General features: G+C 48.3%; 1 protein-coding gene across 1 annotated transcript in view; it reads right to left on the bottom strand.

Moving 5' to 3' along the window:
- Positions 1–6,152: 6,152 nt before the first annotated feature.
- Slc1a4 (solute carrier family 1 member 4) overlaps positions 6,153–22,176 on the bottom strand; it is a 30,358-nt gene continuing 14,334 nt past the window's right edge. Inside the window, exons 2-8 of the mRNA XM_041669327.1 lie at positions 21,517–21,559; positions 19,279–19,341; positions 17,448–17,614; positions 13,248–13,481; positions 12,362–12,556; positions 10,752–10,886; positions 6,153–8,400 (exon numbers count right to left, since the gene is read on the bottom strand). Coding sequence (XP_041525261.1) covers positions 8,166–8,400; positions 10,752–10,886; positions 12,362–12,556; positions 13,248–13,481; positions 17,448–17,614; positions 19,279–19,341; positions 21,517–21,559 — 1,072 coding nt within the window. The 3' untranslated portion in view covers positions 6,153–8,165. The remainder of the gene's footprint in view (positions 8,401–10,751; positions 10,887–12,361; positions 12,557–13,247; positions 13,482–17,447; positions 17,615–19,278; positions 19,342–21,516; positions 21,560–22,176) is intronic.

Genomic DNA, 22,176 nt, shown 5'->3' with positions numbered 1-22,176 from the left:
CCAAGGGTTATCTTGACCCTATTCAGGGAGATGGAAAGTTCCCAACATCTGAGTACGTGCATGTGTGCATGCGTAGCTGTTAGGTCCTTAGTCCCCAGGGGGGAGGGGAGCACTACTGCTGTGCCTGAGAGGGCTCAGAATTGTCCTCAGAATTGTCTTAAAGTTTTACACCACAAGGTGTCAGTCTGGTCCTGGGAGACGGATGGCCCTAGGGTCTGTTGTCCATGTCCTCTCTGGGCTGAATAGACATATTCCTCTCCCCAAGAAAACTTCCTGCAAAACTTAGTACCTGCGCTGGCTGATTTTTTTTTCAAGTTAAGGCAAGCTAGAGTGCTAGAGTTATCTGGGATCCTCAGCTGAGAAAATACTTCCATCGCATTGCCTGTCGACAAGTCTATCGGGCATTTTGTTGATTAGTGACTGATGGAAGTGGTCCAGGTCCGCTGGAGGCGGTGCACCCCTGGCGGGTGGTTCTGGGTGGCATATGGAAGCAGGCTGAGCCAGCCAGGAAGCAATGGTTGGTTTCCACTTCCAGGTTCCTGCCCCAATTTCCCTTCATGATGGACTACAGTTGTAAACAGAAATAAACCCTTTCCTCCCCAAGCTGCTTTTGGTCGTGGGGTTTATCACGGCAGTAGCAACCTAAATCGGACAGTAGCTAAACATGGGTTCCTACGGAACCAAAGATGAATTCGGCACGATTTGTATTGAGCCAGGATTTCTAAGAAAAAAGAAAAAAAGACAGAAAATCAAACTCTGTGTTTGTGAGACTCTCTGAAAAGCTTTAAATTTTGAGAAAAGTTTGGTGCCATGAAAGATAGAGTGGTTCAGTTTTAAAATTTCTTTTTTTAAAAAAAGATTTATTTATTTATTTATTAATTATGTATACAACATTCTGCCTCCATGTATGCCCGCATGCCAGAAGAGGGCGCCAGATCTCATTACAGACTGTTGTGAGCCTCCATGTGGTTGCTGGGAATTGAACTCGGGCCTCTCCAAGCTCCAGTTTAAAAATTTCTAAGCTTTGCTCCCACCACTGCCACACGGTATGCGGCGGAGCGGAAGACACCTAAGAGACACCCCGCCACGGACCCCCTCCCTCTTCCCATCCTCCCCACCCCTCCCCACCCCCCACCTCCCACCCCTGCTGCCATGCACCTCAGGAGGGGCATAAGACACTGGAGAGGGCCCTGCCGGGTAGAGTGGGCACCCCTATGAGCAAGTATGGGGTGGAGGAGAGCTGAGAGGGACCGACAAGTGGAATGGTTTGTGCGCTAGGCAGAACTGGAGTTTCGAGGGTGGTGAGGAGCAGTTTCACAGTGAGTTGCCTACACTGCCACCTGAGGCCATGATGATGTCCTGGGAGGGTTGACCCCCCACCCCTGCCTGGGGGACAAGGGAGAGCTGGCTGGCCTTGATGGTGCTGGAGAACAGGTCCCACCCCTGACTGGGGTGATGTGGAGATTTGGCTCCGCCCCTCAGGGGCTGCGACACCAGGGAGAGCAGTCCGCACCTGGCCTGGGTAGCTCAGAGGAGCTGGCCCAGGTGGCAAGGGGCAGGAGAATCGCCCCAAGGGCGTGAGAGCAGGCAAACTGGCCCCTTCCCTTGTCAGCTGTGCACTTGGCTGAGCTGGCCTCGTCCCTGGTGGCGTGGGTGAGGAAGAGCTGGCCAGTGAGCGCTAGAGAACACGTCCTGCTCCCTGCCACCTGCCACAGACAGGAGAGCTGGCGGCTAGCTCTGCAGCAGCAGCAGCAACAGCAGCAGCAGCAGCAGCAGCAGCAGCAGCAGCAGCAGCAGCAGCAGCAGCAGCAGAGCAACGGGCTGACAAAGCCAACAACCACCCAGGCCCACATCCTCATCCATGAACAGGCGGAGTGCACAAGGGGCCGGTCCTGCAGAATCAACGGTGGGGGATCTCCATGTCGCAGGGCAACAACAGGATATCAGAGAGGAGTCCCAGTGAGGTCCCGATACTGACAGTGTATCAGAAGCCAGAGACCTCGAACCAGACCAGTGACTCTTTGCAATGGCCATTTGCAGTAAAGCTATTTGGACAAAAGGATGTATACTGTAAGACACACCGCGGTTTCCATGGTGAGATTTTGGGTTTGGTCTTATTTATTTTCTTTTGGTGTTTGGAGGTTGCAAGGGCAGAGAGCGGATATGGAGAGATGGGGAAATAAGTGGAATTGGGATGCATTAAGTGAAATTCACAAAGAATCAGTAAAAAGTTAAAAAAAAATAACAACAGGGGGCTGGAGAGATGGCTCAGTGGTTAAGAGCATTGCCTGCTCTTCCAAAGGTCCTGAGTTCAATTCCCAGCAACCACATAGTGGCTCACAACCATCTGTAATGAGGTCTGGTGCCCTCTTCTGGCCTACAGACATACACACAGACAGAATATTGTATACATAATAAATAAATAAATATTTAAAAAAAAACAACAACACTAAGCTTGTCCCGGGGAGGGCAGTTAGTCCCTCCAGAACAAGCTGTGCACATCTCTAAGAGGATACAGAAATTGTGGCCAGGCCTGGCCAATAGAGAGACAGCAGAGACTCACAGCTTGGCCCAGAGACTGTCAAACCTGCCGTAGCCTGTGAAAACATACCACACACACACACACACACACACACACACACATACACACACCACACACACACAGCACATACATACAGAGTCAAACCTAGGGAGCCTGTGGGGGCATAGCACACACACCACACATAACACACACACACACACATACCAGACAGACAGACAGACACACAGACACACACAGAGTCAAACCTAGGGAGCCTGTGGGGCATAGCACACACACCACACGTAACACACACACACACACACACACACACCACACACACATAGCACATACATACAGAGTCAAACCTAGGGAGCCTGTGGGGGCATAGCACACACACCACACATAACACACACACTCATACACACACACACACACATACCAGACACACACACACACACACACAGACACACACACAGAGTCAAACCTAGGGAGCCTGTGGGGGCATAGCACACACACCACACATAACACACACACTCATACACACACGCACACATACCAGACACACACACACACACAGACACACACACAGAGTCAAACCTAGGGAGCCTGTGGGGGCATAGCACACACACCACACGTAACACACACACACACACACACACACACACACACACCTGGCTCTAGGCACTACCTAAGTCAGTCCTCACTGGCTGGGAGATGGTATGACATCCTGCGCGATGACCCAGAGTCAGGGTGGCTCAGGGAGGATGGCTGGATAGTGGAGTGCTGAGGTAGTGTCTCCCACTCGCCCCACTGCACCCAGCACTGACCTCCCGAAGAAACAGTTGCTACAAAAGACGGCATCTTCGCATGCTGTGTTTGACTTGCAGGCATTTCTCTTCAGTATCTGCTCAGCTGGCCACTTCTGAGACCAAGGGACTTTTGTTTGGCACAGGGGGTAGTGGGACTTCGTAACCCTTTGCAAATCTGTTTTATTTCAGGGATGATAGGCGGCTAACCTCTGAGGTTTAGGTTTTTTTTTTTTCTTATAAAAGCATCCAGAAGATGTGTAGGAAACTAAAGGAACAAGGAGAAGGAATCAACTCATACAGTCAGCCAGGGCACCTGGGAAATTCTTGGGAACTTTCTAGTTGGGTAAGACATGAATGACATACAACAAGATGAATGGGAGAAACCCTCAAACAGCTGGTGCCCTTGTGCACACTGAAAAAGGCCTCTACAAACCTTAAGGTTATTAGATGAAAATCCCAAAGCTGGGAACTGTTGGTCAGGGAGGTCCCAGGACCTCCTGACAATACCGGCTATTGTCACCGCTGTTGCTTGCTTCCCGTGGTAAAATCCCATGGCTGGAGTCACTCTGGGCTTTGTGCAGGCACTGGGAAATCAAGCTGGGATGGAACCATGAGGCTCCCCGCTACCCGCTACCTTCCACAGCGCTTGAAGGTCCAATGCAGGCTCCTGGGGGAGAACTGTTAACAGTCCTCTCAGCTGTGGGTCCTGTGTGCCATGTATACCACCGGTTTACCAGGCAAGATGGTTCAGTGGTGATGTGATTGATATGCAGGTATTCAGCTGCTTTCTGATTGGACTTACGGCCCATTCTACACGAGGAAACTCATAGCTGGCCCAGAGCCTGAGGCTGGGAGGTCGTATGCTCTAGTGGGCGAGTGGCAGCTGTTGATTTGCTTACTGGATGTGACACACCAGTGAAGCTGCCTTCTGAACATTTACGCTTAGGCCTGTAGAGTAGTGTCGCTATCAGCTCTAGTCAGAGAAGCTTCTTTTTATGAAGGGTAACAGTTACTGCAGAGACCCGGAAGTCATCCGAATAAGTGGCTGTTGAGTGGTCAGCCTTCAGTGGCACAACCGTATTATTTCCAAGGCTCAGGGAACATCAGGGAAGAGGGAGTGGAGAGAGTGTGAGCTGGACAAAGGGGTGGGGAGCTGTGGAACACTGTCTTCTAGGTGTGACATGGCCATTGTGCCAGCAGCTACGCTTGTCGAAGGGGGACCTGCTCAAGATGGCGCTCATGGATTTTCCATCACAGGGGGTGGGGGAGGACTCATGAGGCCATGCTCCAATCCAAGATTTACAGGCAGTTAACAGCTGTGGGGAAGGGAGACATTTCTATTTTCTTTAGTGGTGGAACTGTTTGTAAGTTGCCCAGGACTCTGTATGGAACCCTAACTAAACTCATTGTTTCCCAGGCTAGACTTGAGTGGAATCTGTTGTAGGAGGTCCACGTGGGTAACTATATGTTTGTCTCCACACACACACACACACACACACACACACACACACACACACACACACACGGGCCCTGGCACAAAGGGACACAGACTGGTGAGGACATTTTCGGCCACTGTTTGATGTGAGGATTAGCTTGCACACAGAACATTCTTTGGACCTGGTGCTTTCCCGAGGACTTAGCACTCATGTAGCTTGTCTGCTCTTCACGTTGACCTGTTCCTGCTGCAGCTGTGAGCCACACTTCAGCCTGAGGAGGCTGAGGCACTGGGAGGTGACTGTGCTTAGCCCTGCAGAGAAGCTAACGGCAGAGTCAAGACCTGACAGTTTCTGCTCCTCCTGGCTGTGTGGTTTAGGCCACGCATGGCTAGAACAGAAACTTCCTTTGAGCAGGGGTATTCTAACAGACCTACCTCTGTCCAACTACCCAGACAGAGGAGGCTTGAGTCAATGGGACAGCGGCTCTCGCTCTGGCTACCTTGAGAAGCTGAGTCGCCAGGAACTAATCTCAAACCTCCGAACACCCCAAAGCTCCAGGAAGCAGACTAAATTGTTGTCACGGCTCCCATCAGGCCTTTGATCTAGGCAAACTCTCTCATCCTTCATGCTCAACCTGGAATTAAAGCCAATTTCCAAGCTATATGGAGAGCTGGTGACCCAGGTCAGAACAGACGTCTGTTTCTCTAGAGCCCCAGAGTCTGGAAACCACAGTTTCTGGTGTGAGCTTGCAGGATAATCCTCTCTGGAGCTTCTAGATAGAGTTCCTCGTTGTGCAGGAATCTGATATCACTAAAAACAGGACGATGTAAGATGCTAGCTGCCTGAGAGCCCAGTGTTTGTGAAGCTTTAGGCTAGAATCTCACCAGTTCAATTTAGGCCGCAGAGTAATTCTCTAACTCAAAACACAAAAACAGATTTCTTCAAAAAAAACGAAGACAAGATTATGTAAGAAAATATGCTGGGTGTGGTGGTGACCCTAGGGCAGGCATGGGCAACTTTACTAATAGGGACTTGCCCAGTAACGTATGACCTGGGGCGTGTTCTTGCTTCAGTGCTTGGCTTAGCACGAATGCTAACTCCTGTCAACCTAGATGTTCCGACAACACTTAATGTTAAAGGTTTGCGGCAAACCCACACATCTCTGCCAGAGCCCTAACCGTCACGGGTTGCAGCCACAGAGGACTAGTGACATCAGTTATCAGAGAGGCTTCAGCATCCCCCTTACCTCAGGGGCTCATGCTGCCTGAAAAGCGAAAGGAAAACTGTATTCCGTCGTCCTAGGTCATCCCCCAGAAGAGTGACAGCTCCGTGAAATACAAGACAAGACTCGAGGACAGGCAGGTGCCAGTAAAAAAACGGTACTCATTTTCGATGACTGTGCTATGTTTTAAGGCAAGTGTCACACATATACAAAACATCGAGAGATGAACATGTTAGAAAAATAGTAAGGAGACATTTCAAACGGTTACAGCGGAAGCTCTCTCATGACTCAACCCCATCCACTCTTCCGGGAGCCAAAACTCAGCTTCTGGCCTCCAAGAGGAAGATCCCATGTCTGTCACCTTCCTCCAGACCACGACAGCACTCTTTATTGGGGGTCCAGGTTGGGACCCAAGTGTCTAGCCAGTTCACTGTCCAGCTCCAATCCCTACTTAACAAGATTCTTTAGAAACTGGACTCTCAGGATGTCAAAGACATAATTTGTATTAGTTCCCCCTTATCTGAACTCAAACCTGCTTGGAGTTAAAAACCACGCAACACACACACACACACAAACACTGTACATAAAATATATGTAAATACTCAAAAAAAAAGATTCACTGAAACTTAAAAAATACCAAATGCTCATTCATAATCAAACATTGGGATTGATTCCCCATTAAAAACAGTGTTGGCAACGAGGTCTGGCCACTCTCTCCTTAGTACACGGTCGCTCCTGGCTCCACAGCAGAGTGAAGCAGCTCCGTTGTTTTAAGAAGCTGGGCCTTCACACTTGGGGCTCTGTTCCTTGTGGATCTTCCCCATCCCCTCGCTCAGCATAGTCCCAAGTCTGTGGGGCCCAGCGATACACATACCGGGGAAGCGAGAGGATGAGCGGGGCCAATGACTCTGGCCGAGGCTTAATCTCCTACTCTGGGAGGGGTTGGCAGAACTGTGGTGGGAGGTGGTGGCCTGCCAAGGAAGAGGCCACGCGGATGGTTATCACGACTCTTCGGAACAGTTCTGTTCAGGAGAGCCGCTCAGACCAGGAGGCAGCCTCCATGGAGAAAGCGGTCTCCCAGGTTAAACAGGGCGCTTACAGACGCAGTACTTGACTTCCAAGAAGCAAAATGGTAATTTCCACAGATTTCCTGTCTGCCTTACCAGATCCGAGTGAAGTAGGTAAGAGGCGGGTAACGTCAGACCCAGGACTGTGGAAACCAAAGCCAGGGGCCTGGGCACAGAGTTCCTCCCTTGACTAGTGAGTGAGTTTATTGGGGGGGGCGGGTACTTGATTCTGCTGGTCTAGGGGTTTTAGTGAGGACTTCGTCAAACTGTAACAGGAAAGTGACCGACCTATATGGGTCAGCAATGCAGTGACCACATCCCCCTCCCAGAAAAAAAGAGGTCTTAGGGTCTGTTGCCAAGTCAGAATGGAAATAGGAGGTGCTGGCAGAGACCCCCGTCTCAGAAGGAGGGAGTTAAGTGCCTCTAGTCTCGAATGGGAACAATTCTGTTTTGTCCTAATTGGGGTGCTTTCTAGTCTTCCCTGACCTCAGACTTGAAATGGCTTACTCAAGCTGAGACCCCGGCTGTGCTTACCACCACCTGGAGTAAATCCACCACTGGGCAGCACCTCTGGTCCCTCAGAAGCCACCCTCATGGGTGGAGTACAATTCTTTAACCTGAAGGCCGGCTCATGAGATTCCAGCCAGTCTAAGAATCCGGGAACTTCTTCAGTGCCTACTGCTGATGATACGCAATCATAAACCCCTCTGGTTTGCCCAGAAAGCACCAGATGCACAGGTAGCCAATGAAGAATAAATCTGCCTTGCCCCGACCTTTACCCCTAGGCCTCCAAGAACCTGGAATTCCCTCCAGGCCTGTCAGCTTGAGGGGGTTTCCCAATAAAGTCAAGGTATATCTACAGCTCCACTGAGACATGGATCAAGTCAAACGTCAGAGTGTTCTGGTCCTCAGTGATCAGTCCTGGCCTGGGAGCCCAAGGCCTGTGCTGAGGGATCACCCTCAGACTGGTGATTGGGCCAACGCGTTGATTGGGCCAACGCGTTGCTCGGGAGACGAAAAGTCTGAGGGCTAAGCCCCTGTCTAAATGATGGGCAGGCTATCTGGGACGGGCTGCTGGCAGCTAGAAGGCTGGCCCAAGACCCAGCACCATCACAGCACCGACTCCTTGGATTCGAGTTCTGGAGCAGTGGCCACGGGGCCTGCCGGGTTCTGGTGTGTCACCAGAGGCGAGGTCTCCTCCTCCGACTTGGAGTTGGGAATGGCTTCCACCTTCACTTCTTGCAGCTCCTGTTCACCTTTCTTCGTTGCCTTCTGATTCAGGTGGTTGAGTATTCCGGCTCCCAGGGCATCCCCCTCCACATTCACCACAGTAGTAGTGCGGTCCCTGGTGGAAACAGGGAGAAAGGACTGACGTTATCCTTGGCGTTACCAGTGGAGGGCACTGTCACAAGCTGGTGGCCTGAGGAAGGTGTGCAGGGTGAATGTGTACTGTCTGATGTGCGCACGGCATGGCAAGGACTCCAGGGCTTCAGACCCACGGGAGTGGAAAAGCCTTCCCCACGTGGGGCCTCAGAAGGGATGGCAAAACCTTCCCTTGGTCCATGTGAGGATGTGTGCATGCAAAAAAATGTACACTGTAGCATGCCACTCACAGAGAGAAAACATACACCGTAGGGCAACACACACACACACACACACACACACACACACACACACACACTTTATGGCCTGGAGGCTGTTCTCTTAGAGGTTAGCTAAACTTGTCTCCTTAGTCAGCCGTTTACCATGAACTCTGCATCCCTAATTCAGCAGTTGGCAATAACCTTGCCTCCCTGATCAAATGTGTCCAACATGCTCAACTTCCTGGGTGCTGTGGCTTCTCCATCCAAGAGCCTAGTACAATGGATCCCAGCCTTCCTGTATGTTTGTCCTTTCTCTATGTCCTTGGCACCCCCCGTTGGGGCAATCCCTGCCCCTGGAGTCCTGCTGGATGCAGCTGTGCTACTGGCGGGCACACCACTAACAGACCTGCTCTAAACTGCTTTCCTTGAGCAGCATTTACTCCTAGGAAAGTAATAGACTTGTAGAAAATACCGGAAAAAGAGGAGTGGAAGGTAGCAGACACTCCCTTGCGCATATTCCACAGCTCTGGGCCTTGACCCGAGCAATGCAATCTAGTCCCTTCCAGCCACCTTCCCACACGGTTCTGTTACATGCAACGGGTCCCACTACAGAGAACAATGCATGCATTTGGGAGAAGAGAGCAGATGTGGTTTTGTGTTCCACGTTTCTTCCGCTCGGTGTTCAGTATACTAGAACTTCAATCCCGCTTCCGTCGGCAAGAGCATGCCATGGCTGTGGGCAAGCATGTCATGGAAAACAGCACTGGCTTCCCCATAGCCTACTTAGCACAGATTAGCTCAACATCTACCCCAGTCACTGAAGGCCATTTTGAAGACAGGGAAATAGTGATCCTTCCGAAAGGCCCTAGAGGGCTGGAGTCCTGTCTGCGAGTGGCCCGTGTGCCCACAGGCCTCTGCTGGGCATCCAGCATGGTGCCAATTCCCTTCCCTGCTGGGCATCTCTGAGATCCATTCCCCAGGCACGGGAGGCAGCAGGAAGGACGAGACAGATGATCCCTGCTATTGCTCTGGTCCTGGCCAGCCCAGGGATGAAGCTTCCTCTGGTGAGGTGTCCGGAACTTATTGGACACTTCACCCTATTTCCGTGAAGAGTCGTCAGAATTTGGCAAGCGAGCTGTTTTAAGTTGGAAAGGCTACCACTTCCAAGTACCCTCGCAGATCAAGTGCCAGGCACCTGAAGTGAGTTCCACCCAGCGTGGCTGTGGCAGTCCAGCAGGACTGTCCTCCTTGTTACATGTTTACCGAATGTTGCTCCACCTGCCCCGTCTTCTGTGCACTGCACACATGCTGACTCATTTACCCTCGCCACGACTGGTGTGGTTACAGGAGCAGACACACAGATGGGCCGGGCTCAGGCCCCAGTGGTTTACCCTGTGATCTGTGCTTTCTGCATCACTACCTCAGCCAGCTTTCCTATAGGACAGTAGATTTATACCTACAAAAGGTATCACAAGGCTCAAGCAATCAATATCTAGAAACTCTTGTGTCTGCATGGAACCCCAGGGACAGCAGCCTGGTCATCTGCTTACCTAACATCTCCTGAGTTCAAGCATAAGGTGTTTGCATGCTCTCCTTGCATAGAAACCATTTTTTGGATGTTTGCCAAGGCCAAGGCCAGCCACTGCACCAATCAGTTATTATTCTACTCTGCCATCACCTGCATAGTTCCTTGTACCTACTTAATGCTACAAGCAAGTTCTGATGATTGTGTCTCACGCCATTCATGGATGTCCACGAGCTCTTGACTATTATACTGTTGACCTTATTTTTCTTTTTTTTGAGATAGGGTTTCTCTGTGTAGCTTTGGAGCCTGTCCCGAACTTGCTCTGTAGACCAGGCTGGCCTCGAACTCACAGAGATCCACCTGCCTCTGCCTCCCAAGTGATGGGATTAAAGGCGTGCGCCACCACCTCCTGGCAGGTGTTGACTTCTTAGAGTTCTAAATCTGGTTTTGCCAGCTTAACTATAGACTCTTTCCCCAGCAAGGATGGTTTTAAGTTTCTCTGCACATTCCGGGCCCAGTGGAGCATCAAGTTCCCAGGGGCCTCAAGAGACTTTCTTTACTCCAGGGTCCTTGGTATCAGCTACTTACACAATCCAGTCCACAGCGAGGATCAGAGAGAGGTATTCTGTGGACAGTCCAATGGCCTCCAGGATAATGGCAATGGTGAGGACCCCTCCAGCCGGCACACCCGCTGCTCCGACACTGGAGGCCGTGGCAGTCACTCTAGAGGACGGCAAAGAAAAGTCAGCCATGACCACAGAGCATTGCAGCCAGGACTTACAGAAAACACCCATACGCTCTGGGGCAGTGCTTCTCAGCCTTTCTAACGCTGTGACCCTTTAACACAGTTCCTCATGTAGTGGGGACCCCCAGCCATGAAATTATTTTCGTTACTACTTCGACTGTAATTTTGCTACTGTCAGGAATCACAGTATAAATATCTGATATGCAGGATATTGGATAATTGGCTCCTGTGAGAGGGCTGTGACCCCGAGGTTGGGAACCACTGCTCTAGGGGCTTAGGGGATGAAATAGTCTTCAAGTACACTCAGACCTCTCCTCTTCAGGTTCTGTGTTCACAAATTAAACCAACCACAGATCACACACAGTGAAAACAAACAGTCGCTACTCAATATCTACAGGTCATTTTCTTCTTATTGTCTTAATGATACAGTGTAACAACCACTCACATAACACTTACATCATATTAAGTATAGAAGTAGTCTAGAAATGATTTAAAGTATAGAGGAAAATGTATACAAATTATAGACAAGACACAAGTTTGGATCTGAAATGTCCCTGCAGGCTCATGTTTTAAGACTTGTTTCTCAGTTGGCCGCTGTACTTTGCAGGCCATGGAGTCTTTGAAGGTGGGGCTTGGCTGACCCAAGTAGTTCACTAGGGGCGGGTGGGCCTTGAAGGCTATATCTGCCCCAGGTCCTGTCTATCACTGTGTGAACACAACATCATTCTTCTCTCTCACGATGGACTAAAATAATATCCCTCTAAGCCATGAGCCCCAATAAGCCTTTCATCTTTTAAGTTATTTCTGACAAATACTTTGTCATAGCAACGCAAAAAGCTAACTACTCAACCATCCATTATCTGCGGGGGGAAAAAAGGCCCTTGGTCAGCTGATTTGGACAGTTTGCTTAAATTGGGAAACACCTGGGGCCTTAGTGGGGCACACTTCTGGGTGTGTTTGTGGGGGCATTTTGAGACAGGGTTAAGTGGGGTGGGAAGACTCATCCTAAAGTTGGGGAGCACCATCCATAGGCTAGAGGCCTGGACTGCATGGAAAAGGAAGAAGGAGAATGGCAACTAAATGCCAGTACACATCTCTCCCTGATCCACTCAGCTGTGAGCAAACAGTCTTACACTCACTAACTCACACGTCCATACCTTTCCACAATGGCGACGGACTGTGTCCGTTCAAACCATAAGCCAAAACATAGCTTTTTGCCTTAAGTTGCTTTCTGCCGGGTATTCTGTCCCAGCAGTAAGACAACTAAATCCCAAGATACAAGGGATGATGGTGATGAATTCTCGCTGTCTTACCAATGAGACACTGAATAATGGTGAGACTGGCTTTTCAAAGGAAATCACAATAAACAAACCAACCAAACAATAAAACATTTTTTTTTTAAACTGAAGTTTTAAGTCAGGCCTAGAGATACAGGAAAGAATAACAGGCTCACAGAATGGTGAAGATCTGTCCTGCGTTCAGGTCCACGTTGTTGAGCTGGGCGATGAACACGGCGGCCACGCACTGGAAGATGGCTGCTCCGTCCATGTTCACAGTGGCCCCAATGGGGAGAATGAACCTGCTGATCCTCTTGTCCACACCATTGTTTTCTTCAATGCACTTTATCATAGACGGCAGGGTAGCCGAGCTAGAAGTGAACAAAACAATCCAGCATGAAAGTAGTCCTTCCCAGCCAGGTGAAAACCACGTATCTCAGAGCCGGGAGCAGGCCATGGACAGCATCCTAGCAAGCTTCTCTTCCCTTGAATTAAGACTTCTTTCAAAATCTCCAGTGTAGCCAAAGGCTTTGCCAAGACCCACTGGATTCAGACATGACTTCCAGGGTCCACTTATTCCATTATTCACTTAGATTCAGCCAAGAGCCACATCTTGCCTCAGTATAAAATTGTTGGGGACTGCAGACCCTCAGACCCTGAGTTTTCTGTGTCCCCCTTGCCTGTCTGGAGTAAATGGTTTGTTTTCCTGTGCTTGCAGCTGCTCTGGGCACAAGACCCTCATGAGTTCCTGATGGCAGGGGAGTGGTTTCTGGTGGGCTTGCAGCTGAAAATCCCAAGAGCTGGGGCATGGCCATTAGTCAAGGAGAGCCCTATGTAAGCTGCCCTGGAACACAATAAAGGGGGCATTCTTGTTTCAAGGATGACCTGTGTCTCTGTCTGTGTGTGTGTGTGTTTCAATCTCCAGCCCCTTGCCTGACTCGCAAACCACCCCATGGTGGACAGGAGGAACAGAACATCAAATGTTCCAAAGAGAGCCACGGGGCTCACCTGACTCCACTCCCATAGGGTTGAGTAGCCAAGGACGTTCCCGAGCTCACTCACCTGGAACAGGTGGCGAAAGCTGTAGCAAACGGCGTGAGGAGGCCCAGGAGGAATCTGTAAGGGTTTTTTCGTGTAAAAGCAAAATAGACAAGAGGCAGAACAATTCCTCCATGAATAACATGGCCCAGGATAGAGGCGAAGATATATTTCCCAAGGCTGGTCACAAGCATGACGATGTCCTTCATTTCCACAATCTTGCTTCCAATCAGGAACGTGATGCCTATCGGTACGTACCTAGGTCACAAGCACAGACACTCATCAGGGAGGTGCTGAGGAGGGGCTGGGAGATGCTGGGTCTTTGGCGAAGTTCTGAGGAGGGCTGGGAGATGCTGGGCTTTGAGCGAGGTGCTGAGAAGGGGATGGGAAATGTTGGGCTTTGAGGGAGTTGCTGATGAGGGGCTGGGAGATGCTGGGCCTTTGGCGAGGTGCTGAGGAGGGGCTGGGAGATGCTAGGTCTCCCAAAACAGGAACTTTCAACTGGTTATTTTCATCACTGCATAGAGTTATTCTAAAAACAGGAAAAGATGGAGCTGACCTTTTTTTTTTTTTAAAAAAAAAATAGATTGCGTGACTGATTGAAATGAAGGTCTCGCAACTGAGTGCATCTGCACACGTAGACCGCTTTTCTTTGATCTATGCACACTTACTTTATTTTAGTTTTTCTTCTCTCCTCTCCTCTCCTTCTTCCCCTTTCCTTCCTTTTAGACAAGGTCTCACTACATAATCTAGATTAGCCTGGAGCATGAAATCCCCCTGCCTCAACTTCCTGGGTGCTGAGTTTACAGGCATGTAAACTGGCTCTACATATGTTCCTGACCGATGGATTGCTACCAACTACCTGGCAACTAAAGGCCCTGAGACTACAAACTTGACTTTCAGCTTCGCTCAGACCTGTTCTGAGAACTCAGAAAGACGTGAATTCTGCAAAACTGCTATGATAAAACGGAACATAGCCCGGGGCTTCTGGGACGGTCTACATTCTTTTTGGTTTAGCAGACATGATTCTGTGGGAAAAAGTCATTAACAATGAGGTTCTGGGAACACTGCCAGAACAAGGATCTTTTTTTAAGTGAGAAAAGGAATAAATTATAGAAACTACAAAGAACAAAAATCAGTTCTGTAAATTGAGCATCAATTCAGTAATAGTCCTACAATCGTTTTAATTTATACATTTTAATTTTTACTTAATAATGCCTCCTAGTTCAGATTTCCAGGGGCACAAAGGGTGAGTAGCATGAGCCTCTCCTGTCAGCCCCGAGCGCCCAGTGGAGACGGCCAGTGTGACTGGCTTCTTGAGTTTTCTTTCTAGAGACATTCTACGCGGTGTTAGGAATTTTAAGTCTTATCTTCAATAACAGTTCATCCTCCAGAGGACAGGCACACTGCTCTTTGGTGGCCGCCTCCAGCCAGCCTCTCCTTAGACAAGCACTCCATATTACGCTACCAAGATATTTTCATATCAGTATTTAGAAAGCTACCTTTGCTTGCGATGAAATAGACACAAAATTTAGCGTTTAGATGACCCACTGTGTAGAGTTGATCGTCACTAAGGACATTGGAATTGTGGGGCAGCCATCACCACCCATACCAAGGGTGTTTCCATCGTTCCTGAGTGAAGCTCTGTTCTCGTTGGATTGCAGCTCCCAGGCCCTCCACCCCAGTTGGCCTCTGGTACACAAAAGCAGAACACACATTTTCGTCCTTCTGTGACGACCTGTTTCATTAGCCTAATGCCTTAAAGGTGCCTCCATGCTGTAGTGTACACCAGAGGATCATTTTTACACCACTCCATGTTATAGATACAACATCTTGTTTATCCACCTGCTTGCTACTGATAGACATTTGCATTGCTCCTAACCTTCACCATGCTTTCTTTCTTCAAAGGAAGGGGTTTGAGGCAGGGTCACACGTAGTCAAGGCTGTCCTTGAACTCCTGATCCTCTTACCTCCACAAGTCATTGGCTGGGATTACAAGTGTGCATAGCTCATGGCCTTGGTTTTTAGTATTTTCTCAAAATGGAAGTGCCGTGGTTTCTTCCTAGGTTCTCATCTTTGGAAACATACCTGCTGGTGCCCATATGCCTGTGTTCTCTAGTCAAGATATCAAGTGGGGGCCCTGCTGACTTGAAGGTGTGCACATTTTAAATAGTCAGTGGTGCTGTATTGTTCTCTGAAGTGTGTGCCAATCCTCGTTCCCACTAACAGTCTAGAGGGGAGCCATCCACCCTACTCCTGCCCCAGTGGCCACCCCGGGGGGATTTCTTTTCTCTTAGGGCACTTTTGGAGTTGTCAGGAAGACATTGTCATGACTTTGAAGGCCAGTCAAGATGGCAAAAGTACCAGGGTTAAGAACCTTAATCTCATCCTCATCAATTCCTGGCAAAGCCAACTTGCTATTACTTGATTTTCAACTGGGTGGGCACCCTTAGGATATGACTGCTCATGCCAGCTTTCCCTTCTGTGCCCTGCCTGCTTGCAGACCCGTCCGTTCTCTAACAGTTCAGACACTCTGTTTTCAGGAGTAAGGGCACTTACGTGGGTGTGCTAGTGTAGGTCTGCCAGTACTTGGGAGAGTCAGACATGGGGATCGGGAGCTCTAGATGGCTGCACAGCAAGTTCAAGGCCAACCTGGGCTACAGGAAACCCTACTTCAAAAAACCGAACCGAATTAAACCAAACCACAGTTCTCTCTTCAGACGATGGCAACCAAGGGAAGAGGGACGCTTGCAGTGAGAGTTATACTGTGTCATTTTTACACTGAGCAAGAGAAACACCACTGATAGGGTCCGGATTAGGCCTGTCAGTTTCAAATTTCTCCTAAATCCAGTCCACTTGGAACCTAAGTCATCAGAGAGAATAGCGCTGGGATTGTTAGCGGTCGACAATAAAAGAAATACTTCGTGCATGAAAGCATAAACTAGTTTTTAACAACTAATGGGTGGAGGTTAAAATTCTGAGGTCTGCTCAGCGGATGTGCTAGCGAATTTTTAAGGTCAACCTGCCACAGGCTAGCTAAGTCACTTGGGAGGAGGGAACGGCAATGGAGAAAATGCCCCCACCTGATTGGCCTGTGGCGTAGGGTATTTTCTCGATTGATGGTTGATGGGGGAGGGCCCAGATGACCTTAGGCAGAGCCACCGCAGGACGGGTGGTCCTGGGTACTGTAAGAAAGCAGGCTGAGCAAGCCATGAGGACAAGCCAGTAAGCAGCACCCCTCCATGACCTCTTCATTAGCTCCTGTCCCCAGGTTCCTGCCCCGACTTCCTCCCATGATGGACTGGGATGGGGAACTGTAAGCTAAAATAAACCCCTTTCTCTCCACGCTGTTGATGTCATGGTGTTTAAGACAGGTGAAGTGCCGGAAAAGCTTTGAAGACATGAGGTCTGAGACTGGCTGGTTTCAGGGAAGCTGTTTTGAAGGAGATGGTCAAATCATTATCTTTCAGCAGGAATCAAGCTAATGATCTCTATCAAGCGATCGTCCTTCCATTAAGATGACACAGAGGAGCACTTATAAATTAGAAGCTTTCACAAATGGCCACTTCAAGTTTTACCCAAGCAGGGTGAGAAGCGTTTGTCTTCTTTGTTGTAAAAGGTCACACTGGCAAGCCTCCTCAAATCTTAACGTTTATCATTGGAAGATACAAGAACCTTCTTTTATTCAGCAGACCACAAGCTGGACATGGCAAACATACGTGCCAACATGGGAACCCAAACATGGACGGTGGTGATCGGAGTCAAGGAGTCAGTCAGTGTGGACACCACACGGTAACAATGGGCACACCAGATCTCTAGGAGATCCAGACAAGAGGAGAGATGATTGCACCAGCATCACTTTTTAAAAGATTTAAAACGTCATCATCATGGTCAATGCATGTGTGTGTGTGTGTGTGTGTGTGTGTGTACATGTGTGTGTATGGGATGTCTGGGTACATATGGAGGTTGGACAACAACTTTTAGGCATTTGTTTTCTCCTCCCACTGTGGGTTCCAAAGATGAAACTCAGGTTTTCTAGCTTACTCTTAGCCACTGAACCATCTCACATGGGTCCCATCATTACACCTTGTACCATGGCTGGTTTGTATTTCATTAACTGCACACTGGGCATGAGGCCAGGAGTCCCACAGGGTAACCTAGAGTATCAAATCTTTCCTAGATGCGAGGGGGACAGAGGAAGAGAGATGGCAGAGTGACACTCACCACATAATCCAGGACACCAGCACCATCGTTGCCTCATTGAAGGAATTGAAGAAGCGGATGAGCTCTTCTCCCTCGGGGCCTAGCTTCTTGAGAGCCACTCCTAACACCAGAGCAAAAAGGACCAGTCCTAAAATGTTCATCCCTTCAATGTCGGTGACAATGGGGACCTGCAGATCAGAAGAGATAGATTTATATTCAACAATCACAAAGTGGGTCACTTTGGAGAGGGTCTGCTCGGGGTCTGGGGCACTGTGTGTTGAACAATCAAACTCTTACATTTTCTTTAACCTTTAGCGAGTCAAAATCAAGGGAACGGAAAACAATGGGACATACAGTCAAGGATACACAAAACCAACAAATAAAAATTTTACCTACGGGCCTGGAGAGATGGCTCAGTGGTTAAGAGTACTGACTGCTCTTCCAGAGGACCCAGATTCAATTCCCAGCACCCACATGGCTGCTCAAGATGGCTCAGTGGTTAAGAGTACTGACTGCTCTTCCAGAGGACCCAGGTTCAATTCCCAGCACCCACATGGCAGCTCACAACTGTCTGTAACTCCAGGTTCTGACACCGTCACACAGACATACATAAAGACCTTGAACTTTCCAAAGAGACCAAGTTGATGTAAATTCAAGAAAGACACCATTTTGTCTTAACTTGACCAAGTGTCATTTTCCATTTTAGAAAGGTGTGTTGACAAGATAAAGTATCAAAATCCAAATCCCTGGCACAACATGTCCACCTGCAGGAGCAGCTGTGGCATTCTGGGTTACCGTACACATGATAGATGGAAAGTATTGGCTTAGCACCTATTTTCAAAAGATGCAAAAAAAGTACTAACACTATTAGGCGAGATTCTGCCTTACTGCTTCTGTTTATTTGTGACTTTTGTTATTCTGAGATGGGCCCTTGGACTATGTAGTCCAGGCTGACTTGAAACGCCCATCTCAGCCTCCTTAGTGCTGAGATTTTAGGACCTACAGCAGAGAAACTTTATTGTATTTATAGCGATGGGGTTTTACCATGATGCACTGGCTGGTCTTCACCCTGGGCTCCGGATCCTCTTGCCTTATTTCCACATGCCACCATGCTTTTTTTTTTTAAATAATTAATTTTATGTCTGAGACAGAATCTTTCTGTATAGCCTAGGCTATCCTGGAACTCACAGTGATTCTCTTGCCTCAGCCTCATAAGTGCTGGGGACAGTGCCCTATCAGTACCAGGCCCCACTGCTTTTTAAATCCAAATTTATTAATTCCAAGTAGATGGAAATACACAAAAACTTTGCTATATCTTCCAAATTGTCCATTTACATGGTAAAATATGTATTGGGTTATTATGCTATTTTTTTTTTTAAAGATTTATTTATACAGTATCCTGCCTGTAGGCCAGAAGAGGGCACCAGATCTTATTACAGATGGTTGTGAGCTACCACGTGGTTGCTTGGAATTGAACTTGGATCCTCTGGAAGAGCAGTCAGTGCGCTTAACCGCTGAGCCATCTCTCCAGCCCTATTGTGTTATTTTTATTTCTCCCTTATATCGTGTTAGTTTTTTCCCAAGCTCTGTGTGTACACTGTCACTTTCCATCGCATTAGGAAAGAAGGAGTGTTGTTCGGAAAGAGCTTACAGACCTCTGAAGATTCCTGTGCTCCAGACTCTGGCAATTGGGCCGTGGTGGTAAGGAGCAAACCTAACCTGGAGGCTTTAAATATCCCATTCAGAACCCCCAATTTCCAGCCCCAGGAAGTAAAAGACGTATGGTGGAATCCTTCATTAAGGAAGCTGATTTGCTTTCCACACCCCTTTGCGATCTTCTGGAGATTCTTACCTTCTCGTAGGTCACGTTCCCCGAGCTGGTGTTATGGGTCACCATTTTGTAACTGGTTGCAGACTGATAGAGAGGAAGAGAACCCATCGTCAGTGAACGAGTCTAGAGGCACCGAGGGCATAGTGAGGTCTTATTCTACTGCTATCCTGTGAATGTGCTGGTCAGGCTGCACTTGGCTGGCCCGACACTGACCTCTGAAACCTGCACAGAAATCCCATTAACACTAAGGCAGCCGGCCCTAAGAAGCTTTTGGGTGAGTTAGCGACCCAAGGAAATAGAATTCCCACCTGTTCCTTGGGCAAAAGGTTAAAGAAGAGGTGCACAATTTCCTGCTGATAGTTCGGCACTCTAACAGCTCATGCTCAGATTATCTGAGGTTTGGCACACATTCCAGAAAGCTAAAGTCCATCACGTTTTTTCATTCATTCATTTCATTTGTCCACTGTGTTCCAGAATGGCTCACGCGTGGCTGCTCTTTGGCATCTGTTTCTAACCTGGCGTGAGCTGTCACCTCCAGAGGACGGGGCAAGACAGAGTCTGCTGGCCAAGTCTCCCGGGCCCTGGCCTACTGTTGGCTGAGCAGACACACCTCTGCAGGGTGTGCACCACATCTCTGTCCCCACTACTGCGCGGGCTCTGCAGGAACGCAGGTCTCATCACAGCTACTGAGGTCGTGTGGCTCCAGAGCGGTCAGATGTCCAGACAGCACAGACCCAAACGTCTGCTTGTGCCCATTCTCTCAGCTTTATCAAAGTTTTGGAGAGGCAGATGTATGTAGCTGTCTCGTGATGGGGGCGGGCAGGGAAACCAACCCCACCCCATCCTTTTTGTGACAAGCACCAAAAGCTCTATGTAGCTACTGTTCTCTCTACCTCACATTATATATACAGTTCACTCCGTGCTCACATGCAGATTAAAAATGCAAAATAGGTAGCTTTCCTCTGTGTAAAAAAATATGCAAAACAAAAACGAAGAAATAAAAAGAGCATTTTTTTTTCTCATAAAAAGCAATCAGATCAAAATGCCTGGGCCTATCTACTCATTTTCTGTGTGAACAATGGCTCGAGGTCCTTCTTTTCCACACTGCTTAAAAAAGGGGGAAATCTACAAACAACCTATACATCCTACAGGGCACAGGCAGAAAAGTGTGCTATATTCTTACAGCCACCAACTTCTTGGCGAGAGGGAAAAGGTTCGTCCTAGGCTGCCATAGAAAGGGTGCGTCATAAAGCTTATTTGTGCATGTATACGTGGGAGCCATATATGTGCATAATTATGTTTAAAATCTGCATTCACAGGGTTTAGAGAAAAGGTAGAACACTGGCTGCTCTTCCAGAGGACCCGATTCAATTCCCAGCGCCCACACGGGTGCTCACAACTGTCCATAACTCCAAGGGATGTCCTCCTCTGGCCTTCTGAGGGCACCAGGCATGCATGTGGTGCACAGATATACATGCAGAAGAACATTCAAACACAGAATTAACAACTAACTAACTAACTAACAACTAATTAACTAACTAACTAACTAACTAACCTGAAGAATATACACCTAAATGTCAGTGAAAAGTTATTCTAGGTAGTGACTGTGGGAGGCTTTCCTCCTACTTCTTCTTTTTTTCTGGAACATGTTCAGCAGAACAAAAATACTATTTCTAAAAATTCTACAATGTTTAGGACATTCTCCAAACAATGGTTTGGGGGCATTTTCTAAAGACTGTAGGGGGTTTTGAAGCCCCCTTTCTACATTTTAGAGTTTTGTCATTTCTTAATCTTGTTCCAAGTATCCTTCTATAGAAACCAACCCTAATGTTTACTTATAACAAGATCCCTTTTGATCGTTCTGGAATGTCTGTGAAGAGGTTCCTCTGGCCTCCCCTCTCATCCTCATGGCACTCCCATCTCTTTTATTCTCGCTATTAATGAGACTCCTCTCCAGATTTCACAGGGAAGCCCCCTCCCTTCATGACCACACCGTTTGACTCTATTATAGATTGTCCATTTTGTGTGTGTGTGTGTGTGTGTGTGTGTGTCTGTGTGTCTGTGTGTAATGCTCTCCTTCCCTCGTTGAGGCCTGATCATGATTTCAGGGCCATTTCTCCAAATAAGACTCATTCCTGAAGGGTTTGGGGATGGTCTACAGTAGGATCCATCCTTACTCGACATTATCACATTCTGGGCATTAATTAATACAGTTCTTCAATCAAAGTTTCATGTACTTGACAAAGTAGCAAACCTTACCGTAGAGAATGCTGCAACCACAAGATTAGAAGGAAACAGGTTTCTGTTGAAAAAGAAAGTATTTCGTCAGGATTGTATATTTGTCTTTTTTGTTGTTGTTGTTGCTTTTCTTTCTTTTTTGGTTGTTTTTGTTTTGTTTAGTACTAAGGTTTGATAACTTGGGGCTCTGCATACAACAGGCAAGTGTCCTAACATTGAACTATACCCCCAGCTCATTCTTTAAAAATTTATAGCATTTTATGTAGCCAAGACAGCCTTGAACTGGGTGGGTAGCAGAGATGATGCTGAACGTCTGAGCACCACAGGCTTGGGGTTTTGTCATTGTTTTAAGATTTACACTTATGCCATGGTGGTGGTGGCTCACACCTTTAATCCCAGCACTGGGGAGGCAGAAGCAGGCAGATCTCTGTGAGTCAGAGGCCAGCCTGGTCTACAGAGTGAGTTCCAGGACAGTCAGGGCTACACAGAGAAACCCTGTCTCCAAAAACAAAAGCAAGATTTACTTTTATTGTTTGTGCATGTTTGTGCATCTTCTCGGCCACGCACACATCTGTACAGGCACCCCCAGAGGTCAAACAAGGGCGCTGGATCCTGCAAGGTGTAATTACAGCGGAGTCACCTGATGGGGCCTGGGAACTGAACGCGAGTCCTTTGCAAGGG

Source organism: Microtus oregoni, unplaced genomic scaffold (assembly GCF_018167655.1).
Source record: "Microtus oregoni isolate MIOR12 unplaced genomic scaffold, Mior012 000019F_ref0000042, whole genome shotgun sequence".
NCBI classification, from domain to species: domain Eukaryota; kingdom Metazoa; phylum Chordata; class Mammalia; order Rodentia; family Cricetidae; genus Microtus; species Microtus oregoni.
This window is presented reverse-complemented; position numbering and strand designations above follow the sequence as displayed.